General features: G+C 43.8%; 1 protein-coding gene across 3 annotated transcripts in view; it reads right to left on the reverse strand.

The window, feature by feature from the left end:
* The window catches only part of LOC147016542 (retinoblastoma-like protein 1), a 110,683-nt gene that overhangs the window by 82,944 nt on the left and 6,660 nt on the right, over window positions 1–21,079 (reverse strand). For all 3 annotated transcript variants that reach the window (XM_085845280.1, XM_085845279.1, XM_085845281.1), the window contains exons 3-11: window positions 7,087–7,287; window positions 6,846–6,910; window positions 6,412–6,540; window positions 6,150–6,310; window positions 4,081–4,145; window positions 3,517–3,679; window positions 3,133–3,299; window positions 1,952–2,067; window positions 1,709–1,860 (exon numbers count right to left, since the gene is read on the reverse strand). In XM_085845280.1, coding sequence (XP_085701406.1) covers window positions 1,709–1,860; window positions 1,952–2,067; window positions 3,133–3,299; window positions 3,517–3,679; window positions 4,081–4,145; window positions 6,150–6,310; window positions 6,412–6,540; window positions 6,846–6,910; window positions 7,087–7,287 — 1,219 coding nt within the window. The remainder of the gene's footprint in view (window positions 1–1,708; window positions 1,861–1,951; window positions 2,068–3,132; window positions 3,300–3,516; window positions 3,680–4,080; window positions 4,146–6,149; window positions 6,311–6,411; window positions 6,541–6,845; window positions 6,911–7,086; window positions 7,288–21,079) is intronic.

Raw genomic sequence — 21,079 nt, forward strand, 5'->3', positions numbered from 1 at the left:
TGCGGGGGCGTCTCTAGTGCAGAGCAACATCACATTGTTTACCCGTCCCACGGAGTCCAGCTGCTCGCCGCGAGTGCCAAGTGATTCCGAAAACAACTATTTTCTCAAACCAACTCTGTGTAGTACATGGGGAAAGTTTTTGCACCCTTCTAATTAAAATGTTGCAGATACACACTATATATTTGTAAATACAGTAATCTTTATTTATTTAATTTTTTCCCCCTAAAATTTGCTAATCCCATTTTCTTCCATGTCAGATTCAGTTTTCCATTTCAAGTCACGGATTCTGTGAATTCTGTCCGTTTTCGGCGATCGTGGAAAATATCTCTTTCTACATTGTGAGTCGTAAGCAGGCACCCCCTGCTTACCAGGGCCCTTATGACTCCATAACAGGTGGATATGTCAATTTTATAATTTTCAAAATTAAATATGTAAAGATGTGAAGTTATCTGGCACGGTGAACCAGAATTGTTCTAAGTACTATTCCCCATTTTTTAAAATCAAACAGCATAGAGTCGACCGAGTCTCTGAAGACATTTCATCTCTAAATGATGTCCTTCCTCAGGCCCCTCATCCTAGCTCTGGCACGTGATTTGGTTAACTTGACTGCCTTTCCATCATGTGACAAAGCAAAGAGTGAGGAGCGCTAAACCATAAGCATGCCATCATCAAAAATAGTCGGTTAAATTTTGCAACTGGACCGGACTGCATCAGCTCACGTGCCCTAAAAATCCTGCTCTGCTGCTCTTTCACATCCTCTCTCTGCCCTTTTCACGATCATTAGCCCTCGGTCCTCTTCCATTTGCTTGGAAATCCGTCAACATCACTGCATGAAATAAAAAAGGTGCAAAAACTTATGATCTTAATGACAGACCCATCAGTTTACTTCCAATCATCAACAAGGTTATGGAGTTGATATGAAATTCTTCCTTTTCTCCAATAAGCTTATCTCAGATAATCAATTTGGATCCAGACCTGGTCACTCTCCACTGGACATACTGCTTCTACTCACCCAACAATGGATGGAGGCCCTCAATGTCAGACAGGAGTTGAGGGCCGTCTCTCTGGACATACCTCGAGCTTTTGATACAGTCTGACATCCTGCCTCACTCTCCAAACTGTCTGCCTAAGGCATCCAAGACCAACTCCACACGTGGCTTCCTGGCTTCCTCTACTCTCGTACCCATGTGGCACTCAACGGAATCCTTTCATCTCCTCTCCCTGTCAAGGCTGGAGTGACTCAAGGCAGTGTTATGGGCCGAGTCTGATTAATGATCTTCATCAATGATCTCTTTTACTCTCTGGAAAATTATCTTTATCTATTTGCTGATGACCCCACCCTTTGCCGTGACATCCCTCATCCGTCAGATAGGCAGGCTGCAGCCTCTTCCATCTCTGCAGACCTTGACAAAAATCACAAGCTGGTCAAACACTTGGAATGTCTTTTAATCCTGAAAAACATCACACTCTCACCTATCTCTCTCCAAAAGGACCGACGGGCAACCCTCCCCCACCCCCATCTACATTATTAACAATCCTCTTGAGGACGTTCATTCATTCAAATTAATGGGTCTCCCTATTAGCCATGGTCTTTCTTGGGCAAACCACATTTCAAAGTTGGCCTCCAAAGCCAGCCACAGACTGGGCATCCTCTGCCAAATTAGTGTACAAAAGTTTGAGTTGCAACGTGAATTTCGATGCTGCTTACCGAGCTAGGAGTTGGTGATGTTTTATCAGCCACTTCAGCTGGTTTTGCAGAACGACGCTCTTGTGCAATTCGGCACTCCTGCTGAATTACACCTTCTAGCAACTTGTAATACAAGGCTTCAGAAAGTTGGAGACGGCGGTTGGCAAAATCTTCTGCAGAAAGGCAAAGGAATGCAGGTAACTACCATTGTGTTAACAATGCTCCACCAAGAAGCATAGCCATGAGGAGAAAGACATGATTTACCTGCTTGCGTGCCAGGCCTTGCCTCTTCTGAAGGATGGCAGTAGTGTGAACAGAAATTTTCTCCTACTTCTTTTATTAGGACAAGCATCGTCTCCGTGGGATCTGGCGAGCATTCCCTAGGACAATTGGATATAAGCCAGAAAACACGAGCCCACATGAAGGCAAATAACTTAAAAGAAAAGCACTGAAACACCACTGAAGTTTCATTTGATAATGCTCATTATCTCCGCCACTGAAAGGGGACGGAGGCTATGTTTCACCGCTGTCTGGTGGTCTGTTTGTGTGCAGAATATCTCAAAGTTGTGGACGCATTCGGATCAAATTTGGTGGGCAGGTTGGGTGTGTGACAAGGACAAATTGATTAGATTTTGGAGAAGATCCAGATCCAGATTCTAAGATTAATTTTTTTTTTCGTGATTCTTAACCATTGAGTGTTCGGGCTAAAACTGATATACAACACGATATCTCAAAAATGTATTGTGCCCGATATGTTCTCCTGGATCAAGCATTGTGTGGCGGAGGTATGTGCTCTTCCGAGTGCCCTTCTCATTATATATATATATTTATTTTTCCCAGATACAATTTCACAAACCTGATTAACCGTGTCATGGATGCCGAAACAGGGTGGATGCATGGTGGCTGCCCTCTGTTCTCAATGATATTTGCAGCAAATACCAATGTAACATATTGGTTTTAAAGTTTCCGTAATAGGTTAGATAGATGTTCCCAATCGTGACGTCCAAAATCCAGGTGGTCTGCACACCTCCACTCTTGTTCCTCACTTCTCTCTTATGTGGAATGCCATTTCAGAGGCTGTGCAAACCCACTATTCCTTCCTGGGCTTCAAAAGAACGTGGTGCTTCATTGCCATCTCACATCGACATTGTGCGAGTTCACATCCTTATGAGTTAATGGGCCCAACTTTGTCGCGGAGGCATAAAGATGGAAGAGTGCTCGACATATTGTCATGCACTCTGTGGTAGAAGTGACAGCGCAATAAAATAATATGGGTGGTGAGAGAAGTCAACCATATTTCCATTCAAATTTTGTGAATCGACAGGAATTCAGATTGGTGCTCATTCAGCAGGTGTATGTGGTGTGTGGATACAAAGATGAAAAAAAAACCAAAAAACATTCTTATCAATCGTAAGTAAAGTAATTTCCATGTAATTTCAAAACACCTGAGCATCTCAAGGAGATGTGATGAAGGGGTGTTGCGAAAGCCGACGAGGAGTTCACGCAAGGAGCCAACACTTTGTGTTGCCGTAGAGACTGGTGAGGTGGATGGATCTTTTTCCTTGAGGTATCGACGACCAGTCAGTGGTGTCAATGGAGTGAGAGAATTATTCTGCCAGGAACAGAAGATAGTTTTGCAATCAACAACAATGTACACTCTTTGACAATTGTAATTTCAGGGGCTTGCGTAAATGTTGAGGTCATCTACCGATTGCGGAAATGGGAGTGCGTGGAGTGAAACCAACAGTCAAACCTATGTTTGTGGTCGAGGGGGGGATGGGGAGGGGTGGTAAACGACTCCTTCCACCCAAACCATCATGACAACACACCTTTGACATATGCTGCTGCATACACTCAGAAAGATTCCGCTCCAAACCAGGACGCCGGTGTGGTGTTCCTATCTCCACATTTGCTTCCTCACCAAGGAACACACGCTCATCAAAGTCTCCCACCGTCAGCACATATTCTTCGTACTCCTTGTTAATAGCTTTGCTGAAAAGAAAAGAAAAAAAAAATATATGAACAATGACGTATTAATTCATGCGAGCAGAACATGACATGGCAATGCTATCGGGGGCATTAAGGAAAAGCACCCATGCCTCAAATTCAATGATTTTTTTTTTTTATTCAAACCCCACTCATTGAAAAAGAGAAAAATTTCAACCGTGTCTGAAGCGGTTCAGTTTGGCATTATTAATATGAAATAGGCGAAGCCAAGAAATGAATGGAACACATTAGAATTACCCTTTTTAACCCTTTAGTTAGGAATCGAGAATAAACCATGGTGGGTTATAAAGGTTTTTCTTCTTCATTTTGGATAGACGGATGGAAGGAAGGACAAACCTAAATATTGAAGCAGCTTCACCGCTTAAAAAGGAAAAACAAATACTTACTAGTTCTCTGCAAACTTGGCATCATCCAGAAGCCCAGTCAGAGTGTCTCCTTGGCCTTTCAGGACCTGCCACAGAAGAGAGGAAAAAAAATAAAACACAGGAGGCATGAAGGAAAAATAAATATAAAAAATTACCCCCGGTTGGGGGTGACGGTCATCTCTGAAGCTCTGTAGATGTGGATCTCTGATCGGCTTAGAATGGCTTCGATGTCGTCTTGTCTTTTGGTTCAACGTACAGACGAAAGCCCGGGAGTAAAAAGGACAGAAAACCTCAGAAATCAAACTACATTTCTGAGTTATCCGGAGATAGATCTTGAAAATGGTCAATTTGGAACATTTATGATAAATGTGTCTTCAAAAGGACAGAAACCGGACCTCAGAAATCAAACCGCATTTCTGAGTCATAAATGGAGGATGATTTCACAAGTTTACAGCATCGGTGACCTTGACCTTGACCTTCAATCGTGTCTAAAGTCATACCGTCGTGCATCACTCACCGACCCCTACCTACATACCAAGTTTCATCAAGATTGGGCAAAATTTTTTTAACCGTATCACATCGACGATTTTTCCAACTTTGAAGACACGTGACTCGATAACCAGGACGAATTTTAAAAAACCGGCCCGACCAAATCTAGATATTGTTTCATATTATCAGAATCCGAAGAAATTTCAAAGATTGGATCACAAACGGCGGAGGAGATAGATTTTGAAAATGGACGATTTCGCAACTTTGGCGTGACGTCGACGTTGACCTTGAATCGGGTCAAAGGTCATAACGTCATGCATCCCTCATAGACATCTACCCACATACCAAATATCAAGACAATCGGAAGAAAAAAAATGGGGACGTACGTACGGACATCGAGACTGGTTTTATTTGATGACCTAACTAGAAGAGCACTCGGTAGAGCGCATACCTCCGCCTTGTTTTTCGTGCTATATATCTTTTTTGGCCCTAATCTCTCAAAAGTGGTGAAGAATCACTTTTAAAATTCTAGCAGTCGGATCCGGATCGAGATCTTCACCAAAATCTAATCAGTTTGTTCTTGTCACACACCCAACCTGTCCGCAACATTTCATCCGGATCTATCCACAACCTTTCGAGATATCCTATACACAAATAAACAGACAGACAGACAGAGAGGGGAGAAAACGTAACCTCCTTCACCTTCGGGGGCAGAGGTAAACAGGCTTTGCTGCAGGTTCCTTTGTCAATATAGTTTTACAAACTCATTCCCTCATTTTAAAATGACATTTGCCTCTTACAAAAGATAGGCATTTCTCTCATGCAAGGATGACATAGCTCCTCGGAATACATGATGTGCCTCTCGCGTAAAGATGCTATACCCCCGACGGAGCACAACACGATGTGCAGAACTTTTTCATCCAAAATTGGAAAAAACAAAATCACGAGGGCCACCATTTTTGTTCTCGGGTAGCGAGTTCTCAACGAGTTGTTTAACAAACGCAGTTCTGGTTATTCACTGAATGTACAGTACACGTACCCCCACCGCGTTATAATGAATGCGTTGCAAGCAGACATGAACTAAATGTTGAAATTGGCAAGCACATCTTGAAGTAGCTGCACAATATATTTTTCTTTTAAGGATTTTCTAATCACAAACAATTACATTTTAAATGTATTTTTTTACGAAATTAAAAACCTTATGTTGATCACCATTGAAGGTTGAAAAACCCAGAAATACTGTCCAGGAGAGGCCATTGATAGTTGGTGGAGCAATTGCAAGGGAACATGGAACTTGGATCGCAAGACTCCTGTTCAACCAACGACGAGCAATGCCAAAGCCGAGCGTGTCAGTCGAGCTTGGTAAGTACGGCTATGAGGGGAAACATTGCGGACAATTGTCGGGCAAACGAAAAAGGATTCGGGCAACCAAATCTGCAATGGTGCCAGCCTGAAGGGCAACGAAAATGTGTAAAAATTTGCGAGCCCTGCAAGCACCCAACACCAACTCTCCAGATAATGAATCAGGAACCTATACAGTACATATGTAAAGTGAGAGAAAAAGGAAACAAAAACCTCAACTAGCTTGGTATTGCACCTACCTTCCTCTCAAAAAGACGGCTGATAAAGGGCTTCCAATAGTGCTCCTTGATTCCCTTTGCCTCGATGGCCAGGCCGTCGTGCAAGTTACAGAGTGTTCCAATAATGCAAGGTGGCCTGTTGGGCGGGCGGAAGTCTCTGGTACCAAAGCTAGCTGGAAGGCCTGGACAAAAAAGAGAAGTCGAGCTCGTAATCATGCACCACATGTTGGCACCATTTTGAGTTAATATTTTGACGTAGCCATTCACTGGGAGTCTGCCTCACCTGGAAAATCAGGGTTGAGCAGACATTGCCAATGCTGACTAAGCAGGGCATTTCCGTAAGTGAGATCCAAGCAGCACAACAAAAGATGATAGGAGTTGACGATATCGTCGCTTATCATTGGGAAGTTTGCTGCAAGTCCAAGGAGGAAGGCAGATGGCACAGAAGCAGGTAAAAAAAAAAATAAATAAATTATATGTGCTGCACCTTCACCTCTTCCTACTAAATCCCTCTACACCCACAGACATTTTTCTATAGTTCGTTTTTTCTTTTTTTAATTATTATGCTGGTTCTTCATGTATGAAAATATATTTGAAAAAACAGCTTTCTTTAGTGACGTTCCTGTATCATCATGTGCATAATAATTGAAGAGATGTTCCGCGTTTACAAAAGCAACAACCTAGAATTGCAATCTATAAATGGGCAGCAACACGAACCTTTAGCACGCAAGAAAAGGGTCCAACAGAACTTGAATACCTCATCTGCTGTGCAGGGTTGACATCTTCACAACAAAGGGGGTGGAACGAAGAAAAATAAGCAATTTCCAGGCAAGATAATTACAATTGCAGCAAAAACAAGCAATACATAGTTGTAATGTTGCCGAAACAATAGTCAAAGACAACTCTAAACAAAGTTGTTTTTTTGCCCACTAACTCGATTATCGACGATTTGGAATACCTGCGCTTGCGGCTACGTGGCTGACGAGGCGGCTGGTAGTGTGTATTGTGGAAAACAGACAGGAATATTGGCTGCAATTTCTGAAAAATAACTGTGGAAACAGTGAAATTTCTCTCCAGGCAGTTGATGCGATTCTGGAAATCCAAGGGAACAGCTGCCATCTCACTCCACTTCCGCATCTTGTCGAAAAAGTCAATAAGGCTGCACACAAAGTTACAAGTGGCAGGGCTGAGAATGAGAAACTTGTACTCACGGATCAGGTTGATGTAAATGTTGAAGACATTTATACAATTCATATAATCGCAAGAAAACGGCTCATTGCTGTAGGTAAGAAGCAATCTCCACATGGTACATTCTGTAGCTTTTTGGAAAGGTGTGAATTTGCATAGTCTACTGCAAATAATTAGAGACATAATTAGAACTGGAACTTTATAAATGCTGGCAACGATCGCTGGTTCAGCCATTTCAGAGAAGATTTTTGAAGGTTTAAAAAAAAAAAAAAACAACAATATGGCTGCTGAATCACGTGACCGATGACATCATCAACAAATTTTGTGGACCATTTTATCCCTAGATGACCCTAAAAATTTTCATACTGATCGGATGTATCATTCGACATATGCAATTATGACGTCATAACGAACGTATGACGTCATTAAAAAAAAAAATCACACTCATTCCACATGAGCACTTGTTATGTGCCAAGTTTCAATCTTTTCCTTGGTGTGGTTTCAGAGAAACAGAGGTCTAAAGTTTTTTTCCAACTGGCTGCCACACCACGTGACCTACGATTTCATAATTATCATTAAAACATTCCACATGAGTAGTTGCACCAATGGTGAAAATTTCCTCTCAATCCGACAAGCTGTTGCGGAGAAAAACCCAAAAGTTTTGTACGGACAAACAAACATACAAACGGACTCAAATGCAATACCCTCTCCGAGGAGAGGGCAAAAAAAAAATTTTGATATGGTAAAATTATATTATACTAGTACTCTCTTCTTCCTCTTACGGCTTACTCCCGTTAGGGATCGCCACAGCGGACCAACTGTCTCCATTTCACTCTATCCTCCACATCTTCCATTGACACTCCAACCACCCGCATGTCCGCCCTCACCGCATCCATGAACCTCTTCTTTGGCCTTCCTCTTCTCCTCCTGCCTGGCGGCTCCATCTTCAACATCCTTACCACTGCCATTTCCATTCTTTTTGCAAACTCTACCACCATTTGCCCTTCCACATTTCTCTTGTTGAGACCGTACCTCCCCATCACCTCCCCATCCTCTTTATTCCCTTCCCCAACATGTCCATTAAAATCTGCTCCAATCACCACTCTTTCATCCTTGGATACACTCTCCACCACTTCATCTAACTCACTCCAGAAATCTTCTTTATATTCCATCTCACACCCCATATGTGGGGCATATGCACTGATGACATTAATCATCACCCCTTCAATTTCCAACTTCACACTCATCACTCGGTCAGACACCCTCCTCACCTCCAATACCCTCTTGACATGATCTTCCTTCAGGATTATCCCGACACCATTTCTCCTCCCATCCACACCATGGTAGAACAGTTTGAAACCACCTCCAATGCTCCTCACCTTACTCCCCATCCACTTGGTCTCTTGTACACACAGTATGTCCACCTTTCTTCTCTCCATCATATCAGCCAACTCTCGCCCTTTGCCAGTCATCGTCCCAACATTCAGAGTTCCAACTCTCACCTCCACACTTCTACCCTTCCCCCTCTCCCACTGCCTCCGGACTCGCCTTCCCAGTCTCCTTCTCCTCCTTCGCCCAGCAGTAGCACAATTTCCACTGGTACCCTGCTGACCACCGGTACCGGTGGCGGTCGTTGGTAACCCGGGCCTCGACCGATCCGGTATGGAAATTCGTTTTGTTGTCCGCATAATGATTTGGCATAGGTTTTTACGCCGGATGCCCTTCCTGACGCAACCCTGGTCGCCTCTTACGACACACAGGGATATGGTACACCTATTCTAACCGGGGCATACACCGGGCCCAGTACAACTGGTGCTCATTTCGCCGACCTCGGAAGGATGGCAGGCTGAGTCAACCCCCTGGTGTTTTCGACTTGGTTTATTTATATATATATATATATATATATATATATATATATATATATATATATATATACATATACATACATATACATACATATATTAATTCAGTGTCCCAACGGGGCTTGAACTCAGGACCTCTTGGGTCCCAAGCCACTGCCCTTACCACTGCGCCAACACCAGGCTTCATATATTATACTAGTACGTGCCCATAAAAAAACAAAAAACTTTCAAACCTCAGCAAGAAACAACAACCACACAGACCGTTTCTTCGCTCTCGCATGCCCGTACGTGCGTGGCCCAGAAGTTCGCATATCGCAGTTGTTATGATGATATGTTAGGTGGTCATATTTTGGACCATTAGCTGTGTGTTAATCAGCTGTCAGGATTCTAACCTTGCTTGTAACTGTGCATTATTCAAACCTTGCTTTAAAATGTTGCTTTAAATGTTTCAGGCTACCAATGTTCCATGCACCCCACTGTTTTTGGACAGAGCCCAGCTGTTCCTGTTTCTTGGAAACTAAGCCCTTATCACCCTTCCTGTTGCTCTGTGGTGGTGTGCCCTTAGTGCAACCTTGGAGAGAACTGTGGAATTGTTCCTTCAGTGTATGCTGCCCACACATTCCTATTCTCAGTGATCACCAAAGCTTTGCCTTTGTTATCAGCAGGTGCTAGTGAAGGAGTGTAGGAAAGTTATTAGTTTGCAAGGCTTGCATATCTGAGAGTTGTGTAGGTGGCTTGGAAACTGTGGTTGCATATCTGAGAATTGACCGATTCAACTTCCCTGAGGGCCCCTAGGGAGGGGGGAAAGAAGCCCACTGCCGCATTTATTTCTTTATTTCTTTATCCCTTAAGCACACACTTGTAGTCCACACCCATTTCTGCTTTTGTGTGATTATATATACAACTGTTTTGAAGTAAGAATCTCAATGTGGTCCGGGGGCACCTGACTGAAGGGCCTTTGGGCTGCATTCCGCATGCGTAGTGCCATCTTCTGAAATAAATCGTATCATTCGAAAAACCCTCATTCGACTCTGTCATTACTCGGCCGAGTGAAGAGTCATAACAATTGGCAGCGAGGATGGGATGCGACTGATGCTGGCGGTGTGGACGGCGGGACTCCACTTGCTGTACAGCCATCACAAGGGTTCAGCTAAAGGTACGTGGAAATTGCACGTATAGGGCACCTAAGACAGGGAGCCCTAGTTAGGTGAAAACTGTACACTTGGTGGGCAGTGCCCCGCTGGACGCAGCTCCAGGATCTGCTCGGATCAAGAACTGTAACGGTAAAACATATGAGGTGATTCGAATGCGGTTTGTTTGAAGGGCACAAAGAGGGCTGGCAGGCCGTATGTTAGAACCGGTAAGGGTCGAGGATAAAGGTATCCGTGTGAAATAAGGAGGAAACAGGTTGGAATCCTGTACCAAGAGAGGGAAGGTTAGAGGCCTTCATTGGGTTTGAGGCTATTAGGCGGCGGGTCGAAAGGGATCTCGGTCCCGGTGTAAAAGGAGAAACGATTTACAGCTATTAGGCGGCTGATTGAAAGGGATTTCGGTCCCGACGTAAAAGGAGAAACGATTTACAGCTATTAGGCGGTTGGTAAGATAAGAACAAAAGATGGGGAATAACTCTGCAAAGAACATAGAGTTACCCAAAGGAACAACACTTAAAGTTATCGGTGAAAGTGGAAAACACTGGAGAGCGTTTGCAGCGTGGCTAACGGAGTCACAAAGTGAGACAGGACGTAAGCGATTAGATTCAGAGGGAATCTTGAACCAACGGGAAAAGAACACAAGGTTAATGAGCCAGGAGAAGGGCTGTTTGTAGAAGTTACCTGTTTGGATGTATTTGTGAATACAATGTGGTGGGGAAGGTTGAGTTTTGTGTTAGACGTAAGTTGAGTGTTCCAACCTGGAACTTGTATGTGTGGAACAACTTGTATGTTTGTATGGAGATAATGATGGGTCGTCATCGTCAATGTGAAGACTTTGGACGAGGTGAATTGCGCACACCAAATCTGGAGGAAGGACCATGATGACCGATTCTGCACGTGTTGTTAATTCAGTGATGGGAAAATGTCATTGAGAGTGTGTGTGTGTGTGTGTGTGTGTGTGTGTGTGTGTGTGTGTGTGTGTGTGTGTGTGTGTGTGTGTGTGTGTGTGTGTGTGTGTGTGTGAACTGGATGGGGAATTGAATAATTAAAACCACTTCAGCAGACAGTTTGTCAAATGGGATGTCAAATGGACCAACGTTCGGATTTTCTCATGGTCCGATAAACTCTGTATGCTGTTTTGGCTTTGAACACTGTACGTGATAAATGGATGGTCTCCACGGAGCATCATTTTGATTTCAAATTGAAATTCAGTTCTGTTTCCACTTTGCATGTTTCGTAAGGCTGATCGACGTTACGGGTTCGTTTTAACGTCAGTTTCAATTCTGGTTTCATTGTTGGGGTCATTAAGCATGTTTTATGCTTGACTTTCGTAAATCTGGGAAAAAAACTTATTTTATGGGGTTTGCGAGTCACATGACGTGCCATAGGATTTAACAGGCGCGCGAAAGCACGAAATCGTCCCGTCGAAGGACAGCTTATCGTGAGGGTTTACGAAATGGATTAGCACATTTTACAAGATGGGGACGCCCTTCTTAGGATTCTGTAAAATTCCGATTTAAAACGAACGTATTTGAGATGTCGTCAAATATTTGTTCCGTGAGTTTGATCGTAAAACCAACGCGCTGATAAGACGTATTGCTCATGTGAGTGCGTGATGACGTAATCACGCATGGGCCCAGCGCGCTTTGTCAAACTTGAAAGTGCAATTAACACCCTGCTGTGAACGTGCCTGCTTGTCGGAGCAATGTACAAGAATTTCTCGAGGCGGCTGATTTTGAATATGGTGGACAAACTAGATTTTAAAGAGATAGCTTTGTGGTAAAATTAATTAATAAGGACATTGACGTTTCAAAGGATCGCTCGATTTTGTGTTTCGAGGCGAGTGCACGCGCTATCGGAACATGGAAGCGACAATGCTTTGAAACAAGGCTGTAATATATATATATATATATGTTTGTTCCGGTTGTTGTTGTTGTTGTTGTTGTTGTTGTTGTTGTTGTTGTTGTTGTTGTTGTTGTTGATTGGGCTTCGTGACCGGAAGAGGAAAAGAGAAAAAAAAAAAAAAGAGACGCGGAAGAGGCGCAGGACCGAGGGATTTAGGATGGATGGTGTTGTGGTAATGAAGTGCCGTACTGTGATTAGCGGCAACGGAGATTGGGCGGATGTGGCAGCACTGTGTATGGGGGTCGGTGGCTAGTGATGACTCGTATGCCGCGTGCTCCGTGGAGGGTCGTGCTGGAACAGTAATGGTATGTAGTATACTGTATTAGGAATGGTGTACTCTGAGGAATGTAATTGGGATTAGAGTATGGAGTTTGCCTTCAGTATTATGTGTACAAGTTATTGTATTTTGTTATTCTTACCTATGTATATTTATGTTGTTGCAGATATGCGTATGGGTTTTGTGAGAATAAAGCCGATCAAAAAGGTTTATTGTTGATTACTACAACAGATGGAAAGGAGGATTTAAATGCTTTGAACAAGGAACGGAGTTTTATTTAAAGTGGGTTTATCTTTTAGCCGCGTCTCGCGTAGTAAACGCCGGCTCTAAGAGTTCCGCGTTGTTCTTATTATTATTCTGGTGAAGACAAAACCTTTAGGACGTGGCTCTTGGACACATTTGTCCTAGTTTACATGTCAGACATCCAAGAACAAGGACGTTTGGTAGGCTACGCACTTATGAGGATAGCGGTGTTTTTGGGAAAAATTACGGGCGGGGCTCGTGCTGTTTGAACACGCAGCCATCGTGGGCCTTGACGAGGAGCGTTTCGATTCTCTGCCTGTCAGGGTCGAGATGTTTGTTTGGAAGCGGACAGAAAAGCATGTCTGTTGTCTTTATATGAGCCTCTATCTGTCAGGATAAATTCATTGGATTTGGGAAGTATAAGCGGAATTAAAGGGATGTAGAGGAATGGTTGCTGAGCAACGACATCGATCTGGAAGGAATGGAATTGGCTTTGCACTGCACTCACTGTTGACTACGATGAAACAGGGCAGGATTATGAATACGTGGCCAAAGCACATAGAGATTACACCGTCAAACGCTCTCTGATGACAACCAACCGATGGATCGGGAAGGAAGGAGCGGCGGTGGAGGTGAAACAAGCCGCCAGAGAGCGCGAACTAATGAAGCACAGAGAAGGACTAACACCGTACATCTCAATGGCAGTTAGTAACGGACATAGTGCAGGGAGTTAGGAAGAATGGTGAACAGATTGAGATGCGCCCCAGAACCACAAGATGGGGCAACGAACACCAGAACACTTTACAGGCCGTCAGACAAGGAGATGGATGGAAGGTATGCTTGCCTGATCAAAATCCACAGTAGTGTACAGTAAGGTCTCTGGCCTTCACATCCACTCACCACACACCCAGAGCAACTTCCAGTCCTGCAAGCTCTAGTCATGGTGGGAGCCTCGTACGGAGGTATCATTTAAAAATAATCTTTTACACAAATACTTGTCATTATGTTGCAGTTGACTGCAGTGTTCAGTGCAGTGGCATGCTGTAAACCTTGTAGTAACGGAGACAGTGACAGAACCTTTGACGACACAATATGCAACTCCTGGTACTGACACTACTCCTTTGTGGGGGGACCTATCACTAGGCAACACACTCAAGCCAAAGAAACCGTATACACCTCCGTGGCAAAGGGGACGTCCAGAAAATGCAGAAAAGACAGAAGTGGCTTGGCAGAACAAAACGCAAGACAAAACCCAGTGGGGGCACTTTGCACAAATAGGATTCATATGGGGTCAACACGCATCTCTAATTACCCAAGTTCCATGGGCCCCGAAAGAACCCTTTTGGAGTATAGTTGTGAAATCTTGTGAAAATACAGTAACCTCCCGGAGAAGAACACATTTCACTTATAGGTGTTTTCACCTATAAGGCTTGAAGCTCTCACTAGCGATCGAGTGGAACGCAAGGAGGGTTACGCAGGGTGGAGATCTATATTTCATGACTGGGGAGACTGGTTACTGCGCCTGGTAGGGGCAGCAATCCTAATCATCATGGGAATCATTTTTGGAGTATTTCTGATCAAACGTCTCATTTCCATTTGTCTAAAGAAATGCTGTGAAGCCTCACCCCTCACCCAGGCCATCATAATAATTAACAGCGAACTCATGGAGGAAGACCCGAGGACCTCTGTATGGGGCCACAACCAGACCCGCACCCCCCCGGCTGAGGAGCCAACAAGGTGTTCTGGCGGAGGGCGCCCTGGGGAAGACTCTTCCAGGTATTACTGATTACTCAACGAACTTTCAAGTGAAAAGGTAAGCCAAACATGGACTCATGCATCTCACTACACACGAAGATACAGGAAGTTGTAACAAGAAAGAAAGGAAATCTACAAGTAAAATGCTGATGGAGGTTTATGATAGATGTGGCAGTGTTTTGACTAGCATATGCATAATCATGGAAAATGGACAATACCAGATAGTGAAGGAATGTATGGAAAATACTTGTATGACCCTTATATGTAAATATGCATCTCATGAGACTCTTTTGTCTTCTAGCGCAAGTTGAGAAAGGAGCTTACACCATGCCTTGAGCGCTCACAGTGCTGCTCACCCATTAATACATTTGCATATTGTAAATATTATTGTTGTAATTAGTGTTGAGTATAATTGCCTAAATAATAATGTTGCTGTTAATATTGTATAGACTTGTAGTGCCTTTAATATTGTGTGGACTTAACATCAAATTTGTATATGACAACTTAATGGGAGACTTGTGGCAGTGGGCAAGATAAAAGGTAACAGAAGCTAACCTGAACCACCGGCAGTTGGGGACTTCTCATTTGGGGAATGTTGATGGCTATCCACGGCATTCGTAAATCCCGTTTGGCAGGCGCGGGGGCCTAGGGGTAGCTGCTACAGGAACCAAATAGGGGTCCACTCGGTCGGTGAGTCTCAGGTGTGGCTGGGAATGGTCAAAATATGACCAAGGAGGGAAACTGTTATGATGATATGTTAGGTGGTCATATTTTGGACCATTAGCTGTGTGTTAATCAGCTGTCAGGATTCTAACCTTGCTTGTAACTGTGCATTATTCAAACCTTGCTTTAAAATGTTGCTTTAAATGTTTCAGGCTACCAATGTTCCATGCACCCCACTGTTTTTGGACAGAGCCCAGCTGTTCCTGTTTCTTGGAAACTAAGCCCTTATCACCCTTCCTGTTGCTCTGTGGTGGTGTGCCCTTAGTGCAACCTTGGAGAGAACTGTGGAATTGTTCCTTCAGTGTATGCTGCCCACACATTCCTATTCTCAGTGATCACCAAAGCTTTGCCTTTGTTATCAGCAGGTGCTAGTGAAGGAGTGTAGGAAAGTTATTAGTTTGCAAGGCTTGCATATCTGAGAGTTGTGTAGGTGGCTTGGAAACTGTGGTTGCATATCTGAGAATTGACCGATTCAACTTCCCTGAGGGCCCCTAGGGAGGGGGGAAAGAAGCCCACTGCCGCATTTATTTCTTTATTTCTTTATCCCTTAAGCACACACTTGTAGTCCACACCCATTTCTGCTTTTGTGTGATTATATATACAACTGTTTTGAAGTAAGAATCTCAATGTGGTCCGGGGGCACCTGACTGAAGGGCCTTTGGGCTGCATTCCGCATGCGTAGTGCCATCTTCTGAAATAAATCGTATCATTCGAAAACCCTCATTCGACTCTGTCATTACTCGGCCGAGTGAAGAGTCATAACAGCAGTCACGATTATTTGCAATTTAGTTTTAATGGCCAATTATTCAATTAGCGCAAACGTATTTTGCCTTTTCGCAATGTCATCGCAAGGAAAAACACAAAGAGAAGAGAAGAGAAAAAAAAAAAACGTTCGTGCAAAAAAAAAAAAAAAAATTACTTCCTGGTTCGGAGCATACCAGCTCACTCTGATGTTACCGAAATTTATGCACCGTCTAATATGAAAACGATCATAACTTGGGGCATTGTGTTCATCTATAAATGCGCATAAGAAATCAAGACATTATTAGAATACACCAAGTCATCACTCTCCGGAAGTCCGTACGTTGTAACCTGTAATGGGGAACGCGGCTGAGGTTCCCTTCCCCCATCGGCCACGCCCACACATCAACGTGTCTTGTCATTGGTTGGTAAATAAATGGCCATAACTTGGGAAGCACTTATCCGATTAATATCAAACCTTGAAAAGGCACATCCTCAGGTCCCCAGCAATATATCTGACAAGTTTCAATTAGATCGGACCAGTGGTTGTCGAGAAACAGCGGTCACGGTCACGGTCACGGTCACACACAGCTGGAATTATATACACATGTGTATATATATATATATATATATATATATATATATATATATATATATATATATATATATATATATATATATATATATATATAAAAGTCATGCGCCACTTAACGACGGGGTTACATTCTGAGAAACGCGTCGTTGTGCGAACAATTTTTTTTTTTTTTTCGAACATCGTACTTACACAAACCTAGACACCGAGGCTATATGGCATAGCCTATTGCTCCTCGGATACAAACCTGTACAGCATGCTACTGTAATGAATACTGTTGGCAATTGTAACACACATCCAAGAGAGACGGAAGACACGTTAGATCTACCTTTGTGCTGTTCATGACGGCCATCGGTGTTGTTAGCAGCAGCTTACAATCTCCTCTCGCATCGATTATATAAAGGTGAATAATTAGCGTTTGGATTTTATTAATACGTAATCATTGCATCGATGTTATAATTTACAAATGAAGAAATGAGCACCTGTCAATTGTGATATATATTTTCGGAACAGTGCGATTGTTTTAACAACGTAAAAAGCTTCACCAAAAATAAATTTGTGTTTTAATGTCGACAAAGAACAACGATTTATTCGCAGAATTCTTCAACTCAAAGGTAATTTACTTGCTAGAAAGTAAATGTGGAAATACTGGTTCAGTTTGAAAGCTGATTTCCTTGAATCCCGATTTAGCACAACCCTATTTTTTTCGCAATGACATTTTATGGACCTCAACGATCGCATTATAACAGGGCCACACTGTCGTTTATTATCATTATGACGTATTATTACTGTACAGTGTACATAATTGTATGTGCTATTTTTATACGAGGCTATACATCATTCGGCGATAGGAATTTTTCAGTTACATTTTTTTTTCATAGCTGGCAGATCCGTCGTATATGCGATCCGTCATTGCCCGGAAACGTCGTCAAAGGCGCTGTCACACTTTGACGATTTAGCCAACAATGGCAACATATAAAAATGTATGTAAAACGTTGGCGTACGCTGAAATTTTGATGTTTTTTTAAAGTTTCGGCCGTATTCATAACGTGTTGGTCGTATGCATAACATATTGGTAATGGGCATAGAACGTTTCGTTGTGTTATAGATAACTTATACCAACGAATGTTTAGCCTGTTGTCGGCGTTCACAACCAATGCCCAACGATAGTTTAACTTGGCATAGCGCGCTGCACGTATCGCCGACGAACTCGTGGCGGAGCCTGTTCAAAACCTGCCACACGCCGATTTAAATCATAACCGCCTGAGAATTGGAAGTGTCAACATCGCAGTCACACCTTGACGATTTAGCCAGCGTATGCCGACCGATGAAAAATGTGTCTAAAACGCTGGCACACGTCGAATACGGTATGGGTAAGTTGTGTATACTGTTACTGGCCGGGGGTCAGCCGCCAACCGACCGCTCTGAATGAATCCGCAAGTCGAGTCGGTCCGACCGATCGCCGGGAATATAGATCGCCGCCCGGATAACTCTGAGCGACGGGTCCTTGTACAAGAACCAAAATACGCCAATCGGCAGATCACGTGGGGTAGGATCGATTGCCAATCTTCAATTTACCTAAATACCCACATGATCCAACTACCGGGGTATTCCACCCTCGAGAGAACTCGTACGGAACAAACCGCCGAGGCGAGGTTGTCCATGCGCGATTCCGAACAGGGTAATCGCCGAGAACCGTCGGTCCAAATGTCCCCCTATTACGGCAAACCAACAGCTTTCTAACTCCCAACACACTAAATGTTCAGTCAATGAGGGAATGGATGCAACGAGCAGGTTTACATTCACACAAGGACATTTATTATAATGAAACACATATGCAATTAAATAAGGCAAAACACGAATGCAATTATAAAAGCAACAAAAGCACGCCAAAAGAACTACAACCGTCTACTTATTATGTACAGTCATTTACACTTCACAGCAGTTCCCACTTATTAGACGAGCCCACGGACACACGTACGCACACACACAAGAAATGGTGGCTGAGGCCTTTAATCACGAGCTCCAGCTCGGAGGACAGGTGAGCTGAAACTCAGAGCCTAACTCGAACCTCTCCACCTCGTGTGGTCTTCAACTTGTCCGTTCCCGGGCTCCAGCGAGAGCGAGCTGGATCCAAATCGCCGTGAGCCGCGTTCTTTCCCGAGCTCCCGCGAATCCTCCCGCGCTTCTCAACACGTGCCGGTGAGACGAGGCGCCGATCCTTCCTGTCGATGCGTCGCTTCCCCGAGGAACCAACTCCAAGAAGAGGCCGATGCGTCGCACCAAGCCGGGAAACAAAATGGAGAACGAAAAGCTCCATGAACCAAGAAGAAGAGGAAGAAGAGGAAGAAGCCTCCACTCGCAGCTCGAGCCGAACAACCGGCTCAAGTTCCTTCCAAAACAAAGCAGCAGCCGAAGCTCACTGAGCCGGCCGAAGCAAAAAGCTTCCGAAGGCCTCAAGCCAAGCAAGCCAAGCAGGACCCGATGGCCTGCTGAACGACTGCTCTCTCCGAAGCAAAAAAGCTTACTCCTCCCACGGGACTCAGCACACGAACTCTGCCACGGGACTCCCACGAACTCAGCCCGACCACGGGACTCCCACACAAACAAAGAAAGGATCTCCTTTATCCTTCCCACCCCTCCCCCGCACCCGGCGTGACTCATGCCCTCGTGATCCACCCCCCGTTCAACCACGGGTGGGAGGGAGTTGTTGATGTCACGGGATGGCAGGGTTCTTCCTCTTTGCAGAAGAGGGGGAGGGACGTCTCCATTGTTCACTTCCTAACTATTAAATTTATCCGCAGCGCATCCAATAGATTTCAAAACATTTAAACAATGGAAGGTGAGCTATCTCGGGAACATGCACTTATCGACATAGCTGACTAAGGGAACCTGTACGTTGTGTGCAATTGAATTCCAAATTCATAACAATACGTTAAGAGCATGCTGAAAAACGATGAAGTACGCCGTCATATTTCGTGGTACGTCTAGTAAGTCGTGAAATCGCCGTATGGCTCACACGTTCCGCTACGCTGGGAATAAGTTGTAGGCACGATATGCGATCGTTGACACACGTCGACACAAGTTCCTTGTAAGTTACTCATAAGTCGAAACACGTCGAGGTATTGTTCATAGTTTAAAAATCATATTTTCTCCGTCAAGGCACATTTTCTTATTTATCCTTGGCTCCGTGAAGGCACGTGACAAAATATCTGAAGTTGTTGTTTTTTTTTTAAATATTATTTTTTTCTTTTTAGTCTATCACGAATTTTCAAATATATTCGTGTCTATCACGACATTTGCTTTTAAATTTCGACGTCGACGTGACAATATCCTCAAACAGAAAATATTCACAGAGGAGGAACTAAGAATAAGACATGAGCAAACTGAAGAGGCAATCGGACGTGACGTAACGGCACGTGACGAAATATCGGAAGTTATTGTTGTTTTTTTTTTTTAACGCTGCCAATACGCCATTATACGGTAGCTGTAAATTAGAAACACGTTCAGCAAGTTCTGTGGTCGTCCAGAAGACGTCAATCAAATACGTCTGCATACGTCAATATGCGTTGGAGGTACGTTACACATAGGTTAGAAATAAGTCTTGGGTACGCTAAGCATTACCTCGACGTGTTTCGACTTATGAGTAACTTACAAGTAACGTGCCTCGACGTGTGTCAACGATCGCATAATGTGCCTCGACGTGTGTACAACAATCGTGTAATGTGTCTACAACACGTTACTCATAGGTTATAAATAAGTTTCGGGTAGCTAATCATTACCTCGACGTGTTTCGACTGATGAGTAACTTACAAGTAACGTGTGTCAACGATCGCATAACATGCCTACAACTTATGGCCAGCGTAGCGGAACGTGTGAGTCATACACTGGCATATGTCGTAAAATTTCAAGCATGCTAAATTTTAGGACAACCGCAAAGTACAACGATGAAAGCCAGCGTACTACGACGTATGGCAGTGTTTCTCAGCGTGCTCTTAACGTATACAAACTTACCCATAACGTATTCGACGTGTGCCGGCGTTTTAGCCCAATTTTGCATACGTTGGCTAAATTGTCAAGGTGTGACAGGGCCTTAAGCGGCGCATGACTGTGTGTGTGTGTGTGTGTGTGTGTGTGTGTGTGTGTGTGTGTGTGCGTGTGCGTGTGCGTGTGCGTGTGCGTGTGCGTGTGCGTGTGCGTGTGCGTGTGCGTGTGCGTGTGCGTGTGCGTGTGCGTGTGCGTGTGTATAGATTCTATTTTTCATTCTGATATATACCGTTGCTATGAGGCCACTGGTATATTGATATTGGAACCTACTCTATATCAGAAATCAATATCCCCGTTGCCCCCAATTGTAACATTATTATTCCAGGTACACATCAGGTGACAATGTAACAGTCAGATTATAATTAAATATATATTAAGCTTGCCTGCGAGGTAAACCAATAATAACAATAATAATAATAATTCCTTTCACATTGGGCTGCTGAGGCAGTTTCATTGACAAGGAGTAC

Source organism: Eptatretus burgeri, chromosome 11 (genome assembly GCF_056783735.1).
Source record: "Eptatretus burgeri isolate ZD-2024b chromosome 11, Ebu_testis_v1, whole genome shotgun sequence".
NCBI classification, from domain to species: domain Eukaryota; kingdom Metazoa; phylum Chordata; class Myxini; order Myxiniformes; family Myxinidae; genus Eptatretus; species Eptatretus burgeri.